Consider the following 22,286-nt stretch of genomic DNA (forward strand, 5'->3'; position numbering starts at 1 on the left):
AGGTTTGTTAAAAGCTCATAATACGTTAACTTGGTTTCGCTCATTTATTTTTTGAGTTGAGCTTAAACGAGGTAAAAATGAAATTCAAACTCAGTACAAGTAGGCCTAGCAATTCCTGACACGACCCGATAACCCGACACAACACAACACGACACGAAATTAACAGGTGTTCGGGTCGCCACGATAACGAATTGGGTCGTTATCAGGTAACCTGATAAACACCTGTTAAGATAATGGGTTGGTTCGGGTATACATGTAGGTAACACGATATACGATAAGCAAAATATTAATTTAATAATTTTATACCCCTAAAAAAATACTATAATAATTATATATATATATATATATATATATATTAAATTAAATATTAAAAATTGGTGACCATTAAATTGGCTTAAATATACATATCATTCAATTTCTTAGGTGTTATACACAGTGGCGAAGCCAGAAATTGAAGGGAGAAGAGGCGAAGTTAAAAGAGTGCAAGGTTTAAAAGAATAGCAACAACCAAATACTTTTATATAGTAATGTTTGAAGAAGGATTTAAGTATTGTTTCTTATAGTATCGTTCCATTACATAACTGTAAAATGGAAAGAAAATAAAATTCTTAGACTTTTAATCCTAGAGTAGACTATACTAATATACATAGTAACTAATCCAACCAACAATTCAACCAATCCAACCAATTGCATAAGATCCAAATAATTACCCCTAATATGCATAATAACTAACCCAACCAACAATTCAATTAATCAATACCAATAAGCATACAAATTATTCAATAAATAAAAATTCAATTCAACTAATCATATCAATAATTGTATACATTATGGAATAATTCAATTAATTAATTTTAATTTTCACCTTAAAAATAATTTCATAATTTCATATCAATAATCATAGAATTATATCAATAATCAATAAGTAATAACCATATTAGTGCATTGCCATATGATTCTATATACCAATTAAAACCCATTCGTATTAAATAATTAATTAGGGTTAGGGATTATAAATTTAAGAATTAAAAAATTTACCTAAAGAATTTGAGGGTAGCTCAGCTGTGCTATGCTCTCTGATTGGGCGAATGCCAAAGATTGAAAAAGAAAAGGCGGACAGTGGACACGGGTATCAAATATATACATAACGGTGTCGTTTTGGGTTTTTAAAATTTTTTTTTTACCAGGACCAAAACCGACGTCGTTTTGGTCTGGATGTAAGTTCTCTATAAATTAACCAACAATGATCAAATTGTTATAAATAAATCATAAACTACATCACAATAATCATATGAATATTTTTCATCTAATACACATAAGACCAAAATCATAAAATTTATTTGAAATTCAATATTGTTATGAGGTGATAATGGAAAGATAGAGGTGGAATAATTGTGGTGGGGTTCCGGGGTAAGGTTTGTATTGGATGGGTGGATTTGGGGCTTTGTGCTAATTAAAAGAGGGAATTGCATGAGAAGTAGTTGGGCCTCGGGTTTGTAGACGAAAAAGAGTTTTAATATTTTGATTAGCCTGGCTCAAAACGGCACCGTCTAGGCCAGGTCATTAAAAACAATATTAAACTTTCTTCTTCGCTAAATTCTGCTGGGTGATGTGTTGCAAATTCATCGAGTTCCAAAACCAGCACGGGACCAGGCAGTCAGGTGGTCCTCAACGATCTTCACAGATGCTTCTCCGATCTTCCGGAGGGTCCTAAGACCACCCAGGTCCTGTAATGGATCCGCCCCTGTGAACCGGTCCAGTTTTCCGGCGAGAGAATGGGCTGAACCTTTGCTCCAGGCGTGTTTTCCGGCGAGGGGAGTGGCGTCCGCCACTCCTCGCCCTCACGTGGCTTCGCCACTGGTTATACATAAAAAATAAATAAATTTAAATCTACTTAATAAATATATATATATATGATGGGATACGAATTCTACGAAACTAATTTCAAAAATCCAACCGTCAAACTTGTTTGTATATCCTTCAAGATCACATCAGCAAAAAACAAACATTCAGAGATTAAGTAACGACACAAAACTTTTCGACAATTATTAATGAAAAATCACAATTTAACGGTTATTTTAACTCCGATTTTGATGATTTTTTACAGCTACACTCCTTGACCATATACAAATACAATGAATGAACTCGATCTTCAATTTAAAATATTTACACTAGTGGATACCACAAAATCTTATGTTATACTTAATGAAAGTATGAATAAACTCTCAAGTGTTAGTGAATCTATTGTTTTGATGGGATACGCATTCTACAAAACTAGTTTCAACGATCCAACCGTCAAACATGTTTGTATATACTTCGAGATCTCATACGCCAAAAATTGCAAAAAACAAACATTCAATGATGAAGTAACGAGACAAAACTTTTCGACGGTTATAAACGAAAAATCACGATTTAACAGCTATTTTAACTCTGATTATGATGATTTTTTACAGCTACACTCCTTGACCCTATATGAATACAATGAATCAATTTGATCTTCAATTTAAAATATTTACACTAGTGGATACCACAAAATCTTATGTTATACTTAATGAAAGTATTAATAAACTCTAAGTGTTAGTGAATCTATCGTTTTGATAGGATACACATTCTACGAAACTAATTTCAACAATCCAACCATCATACTTGTTTAAATATGCTTCAAGATCGAATACGCTAAAAATTGAAAAAAAACACAAACATTCAAAGATCAAGTAACGGGACAAAACTTTTCGACAGTTATCAACGAAAAATCACGATTTAACGGTTATTTTAACTCCGATTTTGATGATTTTTTACAACTACACTCATTGACCATATACGAATACAACGAATGAGCTTGATCTTCAATTTAAAATATTTACACTAGTGGATACTATAAAATCTTATGTTATACTTAATAAAAGTATGAATAAACTCTTAAGTGCTAGTGAATCTATTGTTTTGATGGGATACGCATTCTACGAAACTAATTTCAACGATCCAATCATCGAACTTGTTTGTATATGTTTCGAGATCGCATACGCCAAAAATCGCAAAAAACAAACATTCAGAGATCAAGTAACGGGACAAAACTTTTTTACGGTTATCAATAAAAAATCATGATACAACAACAACAACAACAACAACAACAACAACAACAACAAAGCCTTTTCCCACTAAGTGGGGTCGGCTATATGAATCCTAGAACGCCATTGCGCTCGGTTTTGTGTCATGTCCTCCGTTAGATCCAAGTAATCAAGTCTTTTCTTAGGGTCTCTTCCAAAGTTTTCCTAGGTCTTCCTCTACCCCTTCGGCCCTGAACTTCTGTCCCGTAGTCACATTTTCGAACCGGAGCGTCAGTAGGCCTTCTTTGCACATGTCCAAACCACCGGAACCGATTTTCTCTCATATTTCCTTCAATTTTGGCTACTCCTACTTTACCTTGGATATCCTCATTCCCAATCTTATCCTTTCTCGTGTGCCCATACATCCCACGAAGCATCCTCATCTCCGCTACACCCATTTTGTGTACGTGTTGATGCTTCACCGCCCAACATTCTGTGCCATACAACATCGTTGGCCTTATTGCCGTCCTATAAAATTTTCCCTTGAGCTTCAGTGGCCTACGACGATCACACAACACGCCGGATACACTCTTACACTTCATCCATCCAGCTTGTATTCTATGGTTGAGATCTCCATCTAATTCTCCGTTCTCTTGCAAGATAGATCCTAGGTAGCGAAAACGGTCACTTTTTGTGATCTTCGCCCTATTGCTCCGGTCATTAGTGTGGATAAGTATATAAATGGATAGAGATAGGAAAGCAAACACAAGATGTACATGGTTCACCCAGATTGGCTACGTCCACGGAATAGAGGAGTTCTCATTAATTGTGAAAGGTTTACACAAGTACATAGGTTCAAGCTCTCCTTTAGTGAGTACAAGTGAATGATTTAGTACAAATGACATTAGGAAATATTGTGGGAGAATGATCTCGTAACCACGAAACTTCTAAGTACCGGAGTGTGGTATCGTCTTGATTTTCCTTATCTGTCTCATAGGTAGATGTGGAATCTTCTCTGGAAGTACTCTTCCTCCATCCAGGGGTGGTATCTGTAACTGGTGGAGATGCACAAGGTAATGTATCAATGTCACTTGAAGCTTACTTGTAGTTTCAGGCTTGGTCAAGCGCGATACAAACCATGTAGTAGGAGTCCCCCAAGTCGCCGAGCTAGGGGATCTGCTGAAAGAGGTAACAGACAAGGTAAGCAATCAGAGCTCCGGCTGATTGTTCACATTCTCCCTATCTTGCAGGCAGCATGAAGGATAAAGAGAAGAAAAATGAGAAGAGATGATATGGGATACTTTTGCTTTTGAAGAAGTAACTTTCCACAGGCTTATTCTTGAACTGGGCTAGAGGGTTTTCTGGTTTCCTCCAAAGTATAAGGCCGACTGAAGAATTTGAGGGTCAAAACAAGTCCATCAAATCTAGAGTACGTTCGACCCTGCTGATATGGGATACTTTTGCTTTTGACAGAGTAGTGGATGTATCGGCACGTGTGCTGTTACGCTTGTCTCCACATGCTTCCTTGTATCCTTCTCACTTGCCCTATCTGTTCCTCAGGCAGATGCGGTATCTTCCCTGGAAGCATAAGATGTTGAAGATGAGTACTCGAGAGCAATGCCAGGGTAGGGGGTTCCAGGCAGTCAGTTCCTGGCTGGAAGCTTGATTCCAAGTGCTGACTGATTGCTCTCTTTCTCCTTGTCTTGCAGGTAAGAACAAGGCCAAAGGAAAAGACAGGGAAAAAGCATGATATGGGATACTCTTGCTTTTAACCCTGATGATATGAGATATTCTTGCTCTAGTATAGCTTGTTTACAGAGGTATTATCGGGGGGAAAGAAAGCTGAATATTTTGAAAGGCTTCGTTGGGAGTGCCCTCTCAGATAAGAGGAAGGGTTGAGCATTTTTGCAGGTCTGCCTGTCCGTTGGGGATGGAGGTCGACATATATAGGAGTCTCCCTAACATCAAGTAATAATGCTATTCCTTTACCCTGCTTGGTCATAGCACGGTAGTGGGAGCTGCCAGCTTCACAAGTTTTAACTCTGTCAGAGCACTTTGAAAAAGTGGTCTGTGGTATCTGGAAAGCTGATGTTGCGTGTGAAGATTACAGACAAGCTTTATCCAAGGAGATCCGGCTCTTGAAGTTGGGAAAGTGGTGCCTCTTCGGTTTTCGAACAAGCAATCATGTCGGGGATCTGGCTCTCGAGATTCGGAGAACGATGCCTCTTCGATTTTTGAGAAAGCAATCATGCTGGGGGTGTGGCTCTCGAGATTCGGAGAGCGGTGTCTTCGATTTTTGAGAAAGTAATCATGTTGGGAGTCTGGCTCTCAAGATTCGGAGGGCGGTGCCTCTTCGATTTTGGAGCAAGCAATCTTGTTGGGAGTGTTTTCTCGAATATGAGTAAAGGTTGGGCATGTTTGCTAGTCTACCTTGCCACGAAGCACAAAGGTTGACACACAGGGACTTTCCAATTATCCAGCAGTGGTACTGTTCCTTTACCCTCTCTTCGATTTTTGAGAAAGTAATCATGTTAGGAGTCTGGCTCTCGAGATTCGGAGGGCGGTGCCTCTTCGATTTTGGAGCAAGCAATCTTGTTGGGGGTGTTTTCTCGAATGTGAGTAAAGGTTGGGCATGTTTGCTAGTCTACCTTGCCACGAAGCACAGAGGTTGACACACAGGGACTTTCAAATTATCCAGTAGTGATACTGTTCCTTTACCCTCTCTTCGATTTTTGAGAAAGTAATCATGTTGGGAGTCTGGCTCTCGAGATTCGGAGGGCGATGCCTCTTCGATTTTGGGGCAAGCAATCTTGTTGGGAGTGTTTTCTCGAATGTGAGTAAAGGTTGGGCATGTTTGCTAGTCTACCTTGCCATGAAGCACAGAGGTTGACACACCGAGACTTTCCAATTATCCAGCAGTGGTACTGTTCCTTTACCCTTGTGGGTAATAATATGGTAGCTAGGCCTTCAAAATTTATGTGTCTAAACTTTGTTAGTGTTGTTTCTTTGCTATTCTTTTACCCTTCTTGGTCAGAGCGATGTAGTGAGAGTTGCAAGCTTCACGTGTCTCGACTTTGTCAGAGAACTTTGGCAAAGTTATATGTGGTACCCATGAGCTACTGTTGCGTGTGGGAAGTGGGTGATTGAACAGTACGATTCATGTGTTTTCTACTTCGCCAGAAATCTTCGACAGAATGCCCATAATTTCCGCAAAGCTGAGTGTGCGTGTGACAGGTGCTGACAAGGCTGGAAAAGTAGTCTCAACTTTGTCAGAGAACTTTGGCAAAGTTATATGTGGTACCCATGAGCTACTGTTGCGTGTGGGAAGTGGATGATTGAACAGTACGATTCATGTGCTTTCTACTTCGCCAGAAATCTTCGACAGAATGCCCATAATTTCCGCAAAGCTGAATGTGCGTGTGACAGGTGCTGACAAGGCTGGAAAAGTTGGTGCCTCTTCGATTTCTGAGATCGGCCCTCGTGGTCTCTGAGCAGCCCAGCTTTTGAGAAAGCAAACCTCTTCGATTTCTGAGATCGGCCCTCGTGGTCTCTGGGCAGCCCAGCTTTTGAGAAAGCAAACCTCTTCGATTTCTGAGATCGACCTTTGTGGTCTTTGAGCAGCCCAGCTTTTGAGAAAGCAAACGCCTCTTCGATTTCTGAGATCGACCCTCGTGGTCTCTGAGCAGCCCAGCTTTTGAGAAAGCAAATGCCTCTTCGATTTCTGAAGCTTCGTCGAGTGCAGATTTTTATAGAGGCTGACATTAAGTTCCAAAGCACACTTGAATATCCACCAGTAGAAGCTCCATTCTTGCACTTCTAAGATCTTGATTTGTCCGACCTCTTCTCTCTTCTACACCTTTGAAAATGTCTGGCCCCTCCGACCGTCGTTTTGACTTGAACCTTGTTGAAGAGGCAGCCCCGCCTTCTCCAGACAACATATGGCGCCCATCCTTCGTCTCCCCTACTGGTCCTCTTACCGTTGGGGATTCCGTGATGAAGAATGATATGACCGCTGCGGTAGTGGCCAGGAACCTTCTCACTCCCAAAGATAACAGACTACTTTCCAAACGGTCTGATGAGTTGGCTGTTAAGGATTCTCTGGCTCTTAGTGTTCAGTGTGCAGGTTCTGTGTCTAATATGGCCCAACGCCTATTTGCTCGAACCCGCCAAGTTGAATCATTGGCGGCTGAAGTGATGAGTCTCAAACAGGAGATTAGAGGGCTCAAGCATGAGAATAAACAGTTGCACCGGCTCGCACATGACTATGCTACAAACATGAAGAGGAAGCTTAACCAGATGAAGGAATCTGATGGTCAGGTTTTACTTGATCATCAAAGATTTGTGGGTTTGTTCCAAAGGCATTTATTGCCTTCGTCTTCTGGGGCTGTGCCGCGTAATGAAGCTCCAAATGATCAACCTCTGATGCCTCCTCCTTCTAGGGTTCTGTCCAGTACTGAGGCTCCGAATGATCCCCCTCCGGTGCCTTCTCTTTCTGGGGCTCTACCGACTGCCGAGACTTCTCCTAAGCAACCTTTGTGAAGGCTCCCTCTTGTTTGTTTATTTTGACTTAAGTATATGTACATATTTGTAATTTATCGGGGATATCAATAAATAAGCTTTCCTTCATTTCAACGTATTGTGTTAAATCACCAAAGCCTTCTTCGCTAAGTTCTTTGAATTTTCTTTTGTTGAAGCTTGTATGTTGGAGCTTTGTGAGTGGAGCATGTAGGTTGAGGTAGTGTTCCCTTAATTTCCCGAGCGAGGACAACTTCTCGGTTGGAGACTTGGAAAATCCAAGTCACTGAGTGGGATCGGCTATATGAATCTTAGAACGCCATTGTGTTCTGTCCTGTGTCATGTCCTCCGTTAGATCCAAGTACTCTAAGTCTTTTCTTAGGGTCTCTCTCAAAGTTTTCCTGGGTCTTCCTCTACCCCTTCGGCCCTGAACCTCTGTCCCATAGTCGCATCTTCTAATCGGAGCGTCAGTAGGCCTTCTTTGCACATGTCCAAACCACCGTAACCGATTTTCTCTCATCTTTCCTTCAATTTCGGCTACTCCTACTTTACCCCGAATATCCTCATTCCTAATCTTATCCTTTCTCGTGTGCCCACACATCCAACGAAGCATCCTCATCTCCGCTACACCCATTTTGTGTACGTGTTGATGCTTCACCGCCCAACATTCTGTGCCATACAGCATCGCCGGCCTTATTGCCGTCCTATAAAATTTTCCCTTGAGCTTCAGTGGCATACGGCGGTCACACAACACGCCGGATGCACTCTTCCACTTCATCCATCCAGCTTGTATTCTATGGTTGAGATCTCCATCTAATTCTCCGTTCTTTTGCAAGATAGATCCTAGGTAACGAAAACGGTCGCTCTTTGGTATTTCTTGATCTCCGATCCTCACCCCTAACTCGTTTTGGCCTCCATTTGCACTGAACTTGCACTCCATATATTCTGTCTTTGATCGGCTTAGGCGAAGACCTTTAGATTCCAACACTTCTCTCCAAAGGTTAAGCTTTGCATTTACCCCTTCTTGAGTTTCATCTATCAACACTATATCGTCTGCGAAAAGCATACACCAAGGAATATCATCTTGAATATGTCCTGTTAACTCATCCATTACCAACGCAAAAAGGTAAGGACTTAAGGATGAGCCTTGATGTAATCCTACAGTTATGGGAAAGCTTTCGGTTTGTCCTTCATGAGTTCTTACGGCAGTCTTTGCTCCTTCATACATATCTTGTATAGCTTGGATATATGCTACTCGTACTCCTTTCTTCTCTAAAATCCTCCAAAGAATGTCTCTTGGGACCCTATCATACGCTTTTTCCAAATCTATAAAGACCATGTGTAAATCCTTTTTCCCATCTCTATATCTTTCCATCAATCTTCGTAAGAGATAGATTGCCTCCATGGTTGAGCGCCCTGGCATGAACCCGAATTGGTTGTCCGAAACCCGTGTCTCTTGCCTCAATCTATGCTCAATGACTCTCTCCCAGAGCTTCATTGTATGACTCATTAGCTTAATACCCCTATAGTTCATGCAATTTTGTACATCGCCCTTATTCTTGTAGATAGGCACCAAAGTGCTCGTTCGCCACTCATTTGGCATCTTCTTCGTTTTCAAAATCCTATTGAAAAGGTCAGTGAGCCATGTTATACCTGTCTCTCCCAAAACTTTCCACACTTAAAATATTTACACTAGTGAATACCATAAAATCTTATGTTATACTTAATGAAAGTATGAATAAACTCTTAAGTATTAGTGAATCTACTGTTTTGATGGCATACGTATTCTACAAAACTAGTTTCAACGATCCAACCGTCAAACATGTTTGTATATACTTCGAGATTGCATACGCAAAAAATTGCAAAAAACAAACATTCAGAGATCACGTAACGGGACAAAACTTTTCGACAGTTATCAACGAAAAATCACGATTTAACGATTATTTTAACTCCGATTTTGATGATTTTTTACAACTACACTCATTGACCATATACGAATACAATGAATGAGCTTGATCTTCAATTTAAAATATTTACACTAGTGGATACCATAAACTCTTATGTTATACTTAATGAAAGTATGAATAAACTCTTAAGTGTTAGTGAATCTACTGTTTTGATGGGATACGTATTCTATGAAACTAGTTTCAACAATCCAACCGTCAAACATGTTTGTATATACTTCGAGATCGCATACGCCAAAAATTGCAAAAAAACAAACATTCAGAGATTAAGTAACAGGACAAAACTTTTCGACAATTATCAACGAAAAATCACGATTTAACGGTTATTTTAACTCCGATTTTGATGATTTTTTTACAGCTACAGTCCTTGACCCTATATGAATACAATTAATGAACTTGATCTTCATTTAAAATATTTACACTAGTTAATACCACGAAATCTTGTGTTATACTTAATGAAAGTATGAATAAACTCCTAAGTTAGTGAATATATCGTTTTGATGGGATACGCATTCTACGAAACTAATTTCAACAATCCAACGTCAAAGTTGTTTGTATATGCTTCGAGATCTCATACGCTAAAAATCGCAAAAAAACAAACATTCAGAGATCAAGTAATGAGACAAAACTTTTCAACGGTTACCAACGAAAAATCACGATTTAACGGTTATTTTAACTCCGATTTTGATGATTTTTTTACAGCTACACTCCTTGACCCTATATGAATACAATGAATGAACTCAATCTTCAATTTAAAATATTTACACTAGTGAATACCACAAAATCTTATGTTATACTTAGTGAAAGTATAAATAAACTCTGTGTTAGTGAATCTATCGTTTTGATGGGATACTCATTCTATGAAACTAATTTCAACGATCCAACCGTCAAACTTGTTTGTATATGCTTCAAGATTGCATAAGCCAAAAATCGCAGAAAAAAAAACATTCGGAGATCAAGTAATGGGACAAAACTTTTCAACGGTTATCAACGAATAATCATGATTTAACGATTATTGTAACTCTGATTTTGATGATTTTTTACAGCTACACTTGTTGACCCTATATGAATACAATGAATGAATTTGATCTTCAATTTAAAATATTTACACTAGTGGATACCACAAAATCTTATGTCATGATGATCGATGAAAATTGAGGATTTTGTAAAAGGAATAACATGCAAGCTTTGAGTTCCATTGGCAAGGTTCAAACTTTTGAGAAAGGCTTCACAACCTTGAAAACAAAAACTCTTTCATTTTGCATATCCTTAGACATTTAATATTTTGTAATAGACTAATAGTGTATGAATGTTTGTTTATTAGGCTCTTATTTTCGAGTGAAGATGTAGTACTTAAACGACAAATGTGTTTTAATGTTTTGAAGTAATATTTATGTGGCAATGTATAGTATGTGCAAATTTAAGAAAAAAAATATATTTTTCTTAACGGGTCATAACGGGTATGACACGACACGACTCATTAAAATAACATGTGTTATATGAAAACGACATGAACACGACAGACACAACCCGTTTGCCAGGCTTAAGTACAAGTCACTTTACAACAATGAGATGATCCGCTTGTATAACATGTTCTTCAAACTTCTTTTTAAAGGGCCACTCACATGCTTTATGAGTTGAGCATGTCTAAGGTCAAGCTCGGCTTCTTTCTTAAAGGAGTTGAACCCTAATTAATATAGCAAGGGAAGATTACGTGTTTCAAGCTTCAATCACCGACTTCATAATCGACTGGTGTATGTTCTCTTGAAGTTCAATTCGTAGCAATACTTCCGTATTTCTTTTTACCAATTAGCCATTCATCTAGTAGTTCTTTTTTTTTTCACCAGCTCCAAAAATTCATTTATTGACCAGTGAAAATAGAATCAAACATGGGTGCAAGAAGGTGGTACACCGCCCAATGACCCTAAGACTCCACTCTTGATGCCTTGACAACTAAACAGACCAACTGTATTATCTTAAACCAACTTTTATTTCACCCAATCCTAATTCCCAAAAGACCCCTCAAAATATAATCAAGATTTTGTTTAAACAACAAAATATATAATGTCACCCCAACTGGAATAGGAAAGCCCCTGAAAACAGAGAGCAGTAGGCATTCATATGCATCGTCCCAAAGCCACCCTCACAGCCTCACCATCAACCTTTCACAAGATTGCTGCTTAAACCCTACTTTTTCTTCACCCTCAGAACCCACTCATCCTCTCCATCAAAAATCACTTCCCAGAAATCCCAAAAACCCATTTCGATGCATTAGATTTCAACCTTTTCTTATCCAATGACAACTTCTTTCTCTTCCCGCCAAGAAAACCCACTTCCCAAAAAGGTCCAATTCCCGTTGGACCCCGCCTCCTACCAAATCCTCGACAAAATGGGATCCGGTGTCAGGGTCGTTGTCTCCAAGGCCATCTGCTTCCCTATGAACTCTGCCATCGTGGCTATCAAGTTCATCGACCGCGATCAATCCCGGGTCACTTTCGATTTTAAACTTAATACAAGTATTTGAATTGCACGTTAATATATATATGTATACAAGTCCATTAACGGAAGAGATTCCCATTTTCAAAAAAATGGGGACATTCTCTTGACTATTAGATCTGGTTTTAATGAAATTTTGTGGTTGAGATTAAATCACAGGTCACAGAATCTCAACCACAGAATCTCATTAAAGCCAAATTTAACGGTTAAGAGGGTGTCCCCAATTTTTTTGAAAAATGGGGATCCATACCCTTAAAGGCTTACTATATATATATATATTTATATATAGATTTTTTTTTACGTTATCTTATTATACGCATTTGTTGTTGTTACCTGCAAGACAAGGAGAAAGAGAGCAATCAGTCAGCACTTGGAATCAAGCTTCCAGCCAGGAACTGACTGCCTGGAACCCCTTACCTGATTACTTACCTGGCATTGCTCTCGAGTACTCATCTTCAACATCTTATGTTTCTAGGGAAGATTCCGCATCTGCTTGAGGAACAGATAGGGCAAGTGCGAAGGATACAAGGAAGCATGTGGAGACAAGCGTAACAGCACACGTGCCGATACATCCATTACTCTGTCAAAAGCAAAAGTATCCCATATCAGCAGGGTGGAACGTACTCTAGATTTGATAGACTTGTTTTGACCCTCAAATTCTTCAGTTGGCCTTATACTCTGGAGGAAACCAGAAAACCCTCCAGCTCAGTTCAAGAATAAGCCTGTGGAAAGTTACTTCTTCAAAAGCAAAAGTATCTCATATCATCTCTTCTCATTTTTCTTCTCTTTATCCTTCATGCTGCTGCAAGATGGGGAGAAGGTGAACAATCAGTCGGAGCTCTGATTGCTTACCTTGTCTGTCACCTCTTTCAGCAGACCCCCTAGCTCGGCAACTTGGGGGACTCCTACTACATGGTTTGTATCGCGCTTGACCAAGCCTGAAACTACAAGTAAGATTCAAGTGAAATTGATACATTACCTTGTGCATCTCCACCAGTTAAAGATACCACCCCTGGATGGAGGAAGAGTACTTCCAGAGAAGATGCCACATCTACCTATGAGACAGATAAGGCAAGTCAAGACGACACCACACTCCGATACTTAGAAGTTTCGTGATTACGAGATCATTCTCCTACAATATTTCCTAATGTCATTTGTACTAAATCATTCACTTGTACTCACTAAAGGAGAGCTTGAACCTATGTACTTGTGTAAACCCTTCACAATTAATGAGAACTCTTCTATTCCGTGGACGTAGCCAATCTGGGTGAACCACGTACATCTTGTGTTTGCTTTCCTATCTCTATCCATTTATATACTTATCCACACTAATGACCGGAGCAATCTAGCGAAGATCACAAAAAGCGACCGTTTTCGCTACCTAGGATCTATCTTGCAAGAGAACGGATAATTAGATGGAGGTCTCAACCATAGAATACGAGCTGGATGGATGAAGTGTAAGAGTGCATCCGGCGTGTTGTGTGACCGTCGTAGGCCACTGAAGCTCAAGGGAAAATTTTATAGGACGGCAATAAGGCCAGCGATGTTGTATGGCACAGAATGTTGGGCGGTGAAGCATCAACACGTACACAAAATGGGTGTAGCGGAGATGAGGATGCTTCGTGGGATGTGTGGGCACACGAGAAAGGATAAGATTGGGAATGAGGATATCCGAGGTAAAGTAGGAGTAGCCGAAATTGTAGGAAAGATGAGAGAAAATCGGCTCCGGTGATTTGGATATGTGCAAAGAAGGCCGACTGACGCTCCGGTTCGAAGATGTGACTACGGGACAGAGGTTTAGGGGCGAAGGGGTAGAGGAAGACCTAGGAAAACTTTGGAAGAAACTCTAAGAAAAGACTTAGAGTACTTGGATCTAACGGAGGACATGACACAAAACCGAGCGCAATGGCGTTCTAGGATTCATATAGCCGACCCCACTTAGTGGGAAAAGGCTTTGTTGTTGTTGTTGTTGTTGTTGTATCTTATTATACGCATATATTTTGACCTTAAGTTATTACATAATAATATGTATTTTCAACTTTATATTTTTATTTGAGTATTATACTATACTATTATATCGAGGAAGGAAGAAGGTATTAGCTTGGAGGCATGAAAGAGAAATCATTGCAATCCCATTGCGACAAAAACATTCTCTTTTATGCAGCCACTCTAATTGAATTTCTTCCTTGTGTATGTGTGTGTGTATATATATATACACATATTTTCTCCCGATTTTCGAGTATGTTACTTATAGCAAGTTATTTTAAATTTTGGGGATGAAATTTTCTTAAAGGGGGTAAATTATAATGACCCGTCCCCAATTATTACGGTTTTTATAATTTTAAAACTCAAATTTATGAAAATGCCCTTCAACGTAAAAATGTTAACTTTTGTTGACCGCCTTGTTGTGTCACGTGAAACCCACTTCCTTGGTGTATACTTGTAGGACTTGTCACTACGAACGTGTGGGCACGAGCAGAATTGAATTTGGAGCTAAAACGAAGATTTTACGAGACTTAGAACGATAAGGGTATTTTGGTTATTTTACAATTTGGGATATTTCTCCATCATAGACCACTGGGGTGGTGACACATGGCAAAATTGGTCTTCTGGGGTGTTCTCGAGTTCGCTCTCTATCTCTTTTTCCCTCTCTTCTCTCTCCCTTTTCCCCTCAGGAAACTCTCACCCTCTCACCTCTGCACTTCTCCTCCCCGAGCCACCTACTCTAGCAAGACCACAAAAGCAACCACCACCACCACCTTTACGAACCTTCCTCATCTATTAAAGTGGGACTCACGAACCCCAAGCTCAGCATGGTTTCTCTCTCTTTTTACAGTGGCACTGCCACTGTTCAAAGGATTCTCCGACGAGTTATTTCCTTTTCTAACATGGTTTCCTGTGAGAAATCCGACAATTTTTTAGCGGTGTTCCAGCCAACTCCTGTCATGTCACAGCCTTTAATAGGTGCATCAGTGGGAAGTGACACCATCCTCGCTAGTTCGAGCGATTCTCGGGCAATGAAATACCTATGAGTGGACCCCTTCTTAACTTGCATGTTTGTATAAAATATTAGGATTGCATTCACAAAAAGCATGATTTCCTGATTTTACGTTTTATGCATTATTTATGATTTATCGAATTTATGTTTTTACAAAAGGTTATGAATTCTTTGGATTTTCGTATATGAGATTTTATGGATTTCGAATATGATTTATTTTATGGATTTATGAATATGATCTATCTTGGATTTATGAGATGATGCTTTGAGCTTTTGAGCTTCAGATTTGATATGATTTTTTAGGTATGTTTTCGGTGTTTATCTAGTGGGTATGTACACGTTTATGGCCATATGACACAGTTGGGGGTATCTATGTATATATTTCTTCTTCGCCGTAACCCAGAGTCATACAGGGTGATGGATAGGTACTGCCTTCAGGCGAATGAGGAGTGAGATATTTATGTCATACCCTCAGCTTCACTGGCAAAACCAGCGTTGGACAGCTTCACTAGCCATGGCTAGTGTCGATGTGTGATGTTATATGTTTCTTCTCTGGCGTAACCCAGAGTTGTACAACTTCACCTTCAGATGATAGGGCCTACCATGTTTCTTCACTGACGTAACCCAGTGATGTACAACTTCATCTTCGGGTGAGGGACAGGTACTGCCTTCAGGCGACTATGATACCCCTAGAGAGTACATCATTGATGTGATTTACAGAGGTTTTATTGATTTTCCTTCAGGCAAGTATATTCATTTATGAGTATGGTTTTATACGTACTAATTTTATGAACATTTTCATGGCATGTAGAGTTTTCAGAAAATTACTATGTAGTATTATATATATATGTGTGTGTGTGTGTGTGTTTTCAAAATAGGGGGTTAGTATGTTCAGAAAGAAAATGGTTTTCTTATTATTAGTATCACTATTATAAACTTTGGTCCACTCACTCTTTTGTTTTTGCGCCCCCTCAGGAGTTAAAGTCAAGGCACATGATCCCGGCGTCAGGACACTTCCGCTTAGCTACCCTAAAGTCTTCTTTGTGTGGTACCCATTCCCTTATTCATACCTTTTATAATCATCTTTTCACATTATTCTTAATTAGTTGTATGCTTTGAAAGCGTTCTCGCATTGGTATATTTCTTTCTAATTACATATTTTATTTGCATGCATGTTTAAAGTGGCTTCGTCACCCTCCGGTGTCGGCTAGCACATGCCTATCCTGGTATTCGGGGATATGGGGATTGGGGCGTGTTAGTCCACTAGCATAAATATAGCACCCAGGGTATGCTAGCATCAACAAACTAAGTTCACTACCGGTAATAATCAATAATCCTAGCGTTATGATAGGATTTTACCACCTGCAAAAGTAGGGATAAAAACACTTAAAATGCTTGCAAAAGTACAAGATAATTGTAGTATAGTCGGCTTTAGCAAGGTCATCCTCCACAGGGATTGAATGAATAACATATGTTAGAACCAAATTTTAATTAATTATTTAAAAACAAAGTTTGAATAAAATTGTGATTTTATGACTTAAAATATTAAAAATGAATTTAATTAAATAAATTAGCAAAGTAAAAAAAACAAAAACAAAAAACGATTTTGAAAATCAAATTAAGCACTAGGGTTCCGCCATCACCTTAACAATCCGACGTAGTTCTTCCAATTACTTTTGACTTACAAATGCATATTTTGAAGGGTAGATTTTCCTAATATATGTCCTACTTGGAACCTCCAACATAGAATGTATATCAAACATGCAACTCGTTCGTAGTGTCCAGATTGAATGTGAACATGCAAGACTCATCAAGTTTTGTGCAAACCTTTTGAAAAACTATGCAACCCTTATGATGTGGCGTCCATCCTAAGTAAAGTTACATTTATTAACCACAAGAAGCCTTAATAAATTTCAGGTATAGTCATCTGCCAAAATTGCATTAAATTACTTTTCTAAATATCCTAATAGTGGTCAATCATGAAGACAATTAGATAGTTTATTAATAATTCAAAACCTACATTCGTAATATCATATGTAAATTGAAAATAAACTACATATTCTTGCTAAGGCTCGTGGCCTCACCCTAGCAAACGGAAATTAGTTATGAACAATCATAAAACAAAATATTATTAAAAATAAAGATAGAAAACACTTTGAAAATAAACTTGAATCATCAAATGCTCTCTAAACTGAGTTCTCCAAAGTAGTGCGTACTCAACCCTAATGGCTAAATAGCCTATTTATAGTACTACAAAATAAAATCCTACCTAGGAAAGGTCTTAGAATAAAACTAGAAAACATAATTGAATAAGATAATTTAGGAAATACATTCTTATTCGAACTTTGGGTAAACTGCCCAGCCATAAAGAATCCTACGTTTCTAGATCTTTAACACTCCAAAACAGGCCCAAAAAGGCTAGAATTAAAGCTTGAGATGTCCCAAACATAATTGTAGAAGGTCTCGAACACAAAATACATCATCTTGGACACCAAAAAGTCCAAATAAGCCCAATAAGTCAATTTGACAGCACTGCGCGCTGCTTCTTTATTTCATTGCCATAAATAAACCGCTTAGTAGAAAAATATGAAACTTTGACACAAACAAGTTGTCAGACTCACAAACATCCTCCAATTGAAATCACTCCAAAATTCATTCATTTATCTATTTTTTTCTCAAGAGGAAGTCGAAATGTCTTATATTAGAAATATAATTCAAAGTATCAACATTCACACAAAATAACCAATAAATTAATACTAAGATTAGGGTACAATATATAGTACAATATCGACTCATCAGTCTAATAGGATAAAATATCACCTGCAAATAATCTACGGCCGAAGATAGCTATACAGCATATATAAGAGACCATGTGAAAATAAGTCACCGATGATTTCAAGATATCGTCAAATATCACCATATCTCATCAAAGACCACCATAGTAATATGCATATGCATATAAAACATATATATCTCTATAACGTAAAAACATTTAGTTTTTCAAAGAGGTCCACTCACATGTAAGCAGAACGTCTCTTGTCAATAGGCTCATTGCCTAAATCCTTTCGATCCTTTAATACGCCTGTAAAAATCATAATAAGCTAAGTTAAGCTTAAACCGATATTTTATAGAACATTGCCCAAAATTACCATTTAGATATTGAATTTGCATGGTGGGCACCACGTGATTCAAATCACAAAAAAACACTATGGTAGGTATCAAGTCCTTCACGAGCTGCCGTGCTCTGGCCACGCACCTCCATGTACCGCCGTGGTGGTGTCACGCGCCGCCATGGGATGTCGTCGCCAGTGAACACGCCTTTATACTCTCTGTCACAATTCGGTTAGTAGACACCATACTCATCGAAGCCAGAGCCACGTGCTGGTCCAGTGAGGTTTTAAGTGAGGTAATGGAATATACCTTTTCCGTCCATATTTCATCAAAGTTAACGGAATTTCAGTTGTTGCGTCAAATTTAACGGTGGCCATCGCTGAATACCGTTGCCCAAGCCTCGTCAGAAACTATAGAGAATAACCCATAATGTTGTCAAGGCTTCCCCGAGCTCGATTTCAACGATTTCACACTCCAAAACCAACCCAAAACATGAATTAAGGTCTAGGGAATTACCTAAACCCAAAACATGAAGCAAGTTTATTTGTCATTATTTGTGGTAATTAGTGGGAAAATTGGTGGTTAATTAGTGGTTATTTGTAACTCTTGTAACTTTTTTTCTTTGTTAATTTGTGTTTATTACCCATTCACTAAGGGTGGTAATAACATATAATTATTAGCATTTTCCCATTCTCTTTTTATTTATGATCACACTACCAATTTCCTAATAACTACAATCTTTATTCCTCATACTTTCCATCTTTTACTTATATTGGCCAAAAAAAGGTGTTCTTGTGATGGAGCTTTGGACTCTTCTCTTTTTGTGCAGAAAAATTTGAGACAAAGACAATTTAGTTGGATTGTTGCATCTTGGAGGGGACAAGTCAAGAGATATACTATTGCATCGGTTCGTGAACTTTTGTCAAACTGCAGTGGGCTTGAATTTCCTAATTGTTGCAGTTCTTGGTATAAGGAGTTGCAACTCCATTGAAGAAGTGAAAGAGGCGTACGATAATATTTCTTCAATCTGGTATATCGTTATAATGATAGGAATTCCTGCAATTTAATTAGTTTTGATAATTTACAGAAGAAGAAGGCTCTGTGTGTTGAAGTTTCAAAAAGAAAACTCTATAATACTTCAAAATTTCATGCTTTTTTTTTCTTCAAGAATTTAGATGGGCATGCTTCGGATACTTCCAATTTTATCAAGGTTGGCGAATTAAGTGGTTTCTCCATGGGACGGAGCTTTATTGTTACATGTAGATGGAAAACTTCATGTAGTCTAATGTTCGGCAGGAATTTTGCTGGCGAGAGTCCTTGGCTCGAGCACACAACTCCCCGAGGAGTTGGCACTTTTGTTGATTGTCGGCTCTTGCTTGTCAAAAGGCTGCAAGAGGAGGACAGAGTTAGTTCTAAAACGTGCCTTTGTGGGACCTTAGGTGTAGGCCTTGAGGCTCGCAATCAAAACTAAGTGCTAAGGCATGCCACTGCCATCTCAGTATGGCAGATGTAGAACAAGTGTGTTTAAGTCGATTACTTGCGTCCCAAGTTATTCTTACTTCTTGTTATCAAATGATTGTTGTAGATGGGTTAAGTATACATTAAGTTCTTTTCTGTGCCTTGAGATCAAGGACTTTTAGTTCATTATTTGTATGCTTAAAAGGGTGGAAGTCCAGATCTAACTAAGTCATTGGTTTAATCCCCATTTGGTTTTTTTATGACAGTAAAAACCACTAGGTGAACCGGATCTGAGAACCAATGGAACTTTTGATCATCAAATGACTGGAAATAACTTGAATATATACTAAAGAGTACATCATATTACCATATCTACTAATTGAAAGACAAGACAAAGAGAGTCAGACAAGATTTCACCTTGTCGGGCAATGTTGAACATATTGCAATCTCTTCTCTTTATGGTTAAAGAGAGTGGTGTGTTAAAGAAGGATGGATGGTAAACAAGTTTACACGAGGGGATCGATACTACAACATCTAGAAAAGGTAGCAGAGCTTTTACACTGGACAAAAGATGTCTTTCTAAGGGAACTATTGGCTAAAAAGAGCTTGAAAGGTACGAACTGGCTTGAGAGCAGAGTTTGTATGCTTGTTTGTTTGATTAGTTAAGTGTCCTTGTCTCTGGGCCTTGTCTTCCCTTTTATAGGCATTTCGTCCTGGCTATTGTAGGCTTTGCCCAAAAGCACTTCATTAAGTCATCTTGTCACTCCTCGATCCCGACATATATCCAAGATCGACACCTGACGTCACTAAATGCCCTTAACTCAACGTACCCCGCCTTTTGGATATGTACAAAATATAATTCAAGATCCAGATGCATAATAATTTTGCGTATACTTTATGACTGCATCTAACCTCTTCGTTAGATTCCCTACGTACTCTCAGTAGGGATCAAGACATTCGTAGTTCGACTTTTCACTACAATCGAATATTCATCACATAAACTGCCATATTTCAACATAATGCACAATTCAGAGCATACAACATCTCAAGGAACAATCGACGAGGCGCAATAATAATCTATAGCCATATTGGTCAACGGTATATCACGATCATAACAATTACATCCAACGACATCCAATAATCACACCCAATAATAACCCATACAACACACTGACATGCAGGGCTAGAGCGACACAATTCTGCCAAAGCCGACATCTCTGAAGTTGAAATCAAATCCAAGGAACCAAGTCACCAAAAGGATTCCGGACCACTCCACAGAATCAAATTCAGGATACGATTCTGGATCATCATTCAACGAAATCATGGAGTACCATGCATATAGAACCACCCAATGGAATACAAGCTGGATACGATTCTGGACCATCACTCAACGGAATCGAATGGATTCCGGACCATCACTCAACGAAATCCGAACCAGGATACGATTCTGAACCATCACTCAACGGAATCGAGTGGAAGTCTAAGGGATACAACAACGGCCTGAAGAAACAATACAAGAACCAAGTACTTAAGATACAAAAGCTCAACGAAACAAGAAATGAAACAATGATACGATATGTGAAACAAGTCTCGAAGCAACAAACCCCATGACATTGGGTTAACGATCCACTACTAGCCCTCACATTTCATCACATCATACCAATCATGCAATTCAAACCACATTTCAAATATACACGTCAAATCACATTTCATAAAAATAAATCGATGGCTAAATATTAAAAATAACAATTTATCAGAAACCATATTTATAAAACCAAATCATATCCATATAGGATAATAATTACGAAAAATAGGATAATCACCAATATCACTTATATTAAAGTCACTCACAGAAATGATAAACATATATCAAATCAAACCATCTACTATGTAACATTGCAAAACTAGAAATAACCAAATGTTGTGCACAGAGTTTGTCTTCATAAATGGTAAAATGCCACCTATTGGTAATCACACATCTCGTTCCTTTGTGGAACAATATTTATCATGATATGAGTAGTGATCCATCAGAGCTATCACTGAGAAGTGAAACCATGCCAACTACACAACATTTTTCTTAAACGTAAATGTTTGGACTTCATTAATAGCAACCAGATCATAAAAAAAATCCATATTATTTGTAGCACATTCTTGCATAGCAATACAGGAAAGCAAGACAACCTTGTAAGGAGCATGGGAATAAAACTTGATCCCACTTTTAATCCCACATGACTTATAGAATAGCTAGCTAACGTACCACAGTTGAAGTCATCCGGAAAACATAATCAAGACCAATATACATCTTTGAGGGTTGGAAATGTAGAAGTATAGTTAAACTAAAGCTATAAGGGACTTTCTAGCATGCACTAATGTACTATTAGATTACCATATAACACAAGCATTTACAGCCACTAGGGCTCGGTGCAAAGAAAGTAGAGAAGTTATGTGACGAGGTCTAACTCCAAAGAGATAATATCAATAACCACTTCCCAATAGTGTAAATGAGTTAATTCAATACTACCATATGTGCATCAACATGGTGCAAAGAATACAGCTCATGTCTCACATATTATATAATCTAGAAAGACATTGTGATCTAGTGACAACTAAATAGAAAGCACCTCCCTCATTGCTTCACTAATCTCCCCAAGATAGCACGATAATCAAACAAACATTTCAACCAATTGTATGCTCTCA

At 38.5% G+C, this 22,286-nt stretch overlaps 2 protein-coding genes across 6 annotated transcripts in view; one reads left to right on the plus strand and one right to left on the minus strand.

Moving 5' to 3' along the window:
• LOC126603827 (thioredoxin O1, mitochondrial-like) overlaps positions 1 to 22,286 on the minus strand; it is a 90,953-nt gene that overhangs the window by 36,844 nt on the left and 31,823 nt on the right. The window lies entirely within an intron of this gene.
• On the plus strand, positions 4,031 to 7,679 carry LOC126603826 (uncharacterized). 2 transcript variants are annotated; one of them, XM_050270797.1, is made up of 3 exons: positions 4,031 to 5,454; positions 5,673 to 5,714; positions 5,933 to 7,679. In XM_050270797.1, the coding sequence occupies exon 3, from the start codon at positions 6,912 to 6,914 to the stop codon at positions 7,584 to 7,586; it is 675 nt and encodes a 224-aa protein (XP_050126754.1). In that variant the 5' UTR covers positions 4,031 to 5,454; positions 5,673 to 5,714; positions 5,933 to 6,911; the 3' UTR covers positions 7,587 to 7,679. The 2 variants fall into 2 exon arrangements, with proteins under 2 accessions (XP_050126754.1, XP_050126753.1); XM_050270796.1 differs by lacking the exon at positions 4,031 to 5,454 and having other exon boundaries at positions 5,484 to 5,714.

The sequence above is a fragment of the Malus sylvestris genome, chromosome 15 (genome assembly GCF_916048215.2).
Source record: "Malus sylvestris chromosome 15, drMalSylv7.2, whole genome shotgun sequence".
NCBI classification, from domain to species: Eukaryota; Viridiplantae; Streptophyta; class Magnoliopsida; order Rosales; family Rosaceae; genus Malus; species Malus sylvestris.

Excerpts from the sequence above, each read along its gene's own strand:
- LOC126603826 (XM_050270797.1), top strand. The coding sequence starts at position 6,912 with ATGTCTGGCCCCTCCGACCGTCGTTTTGACTTGAACCTTGTTGAAGAG.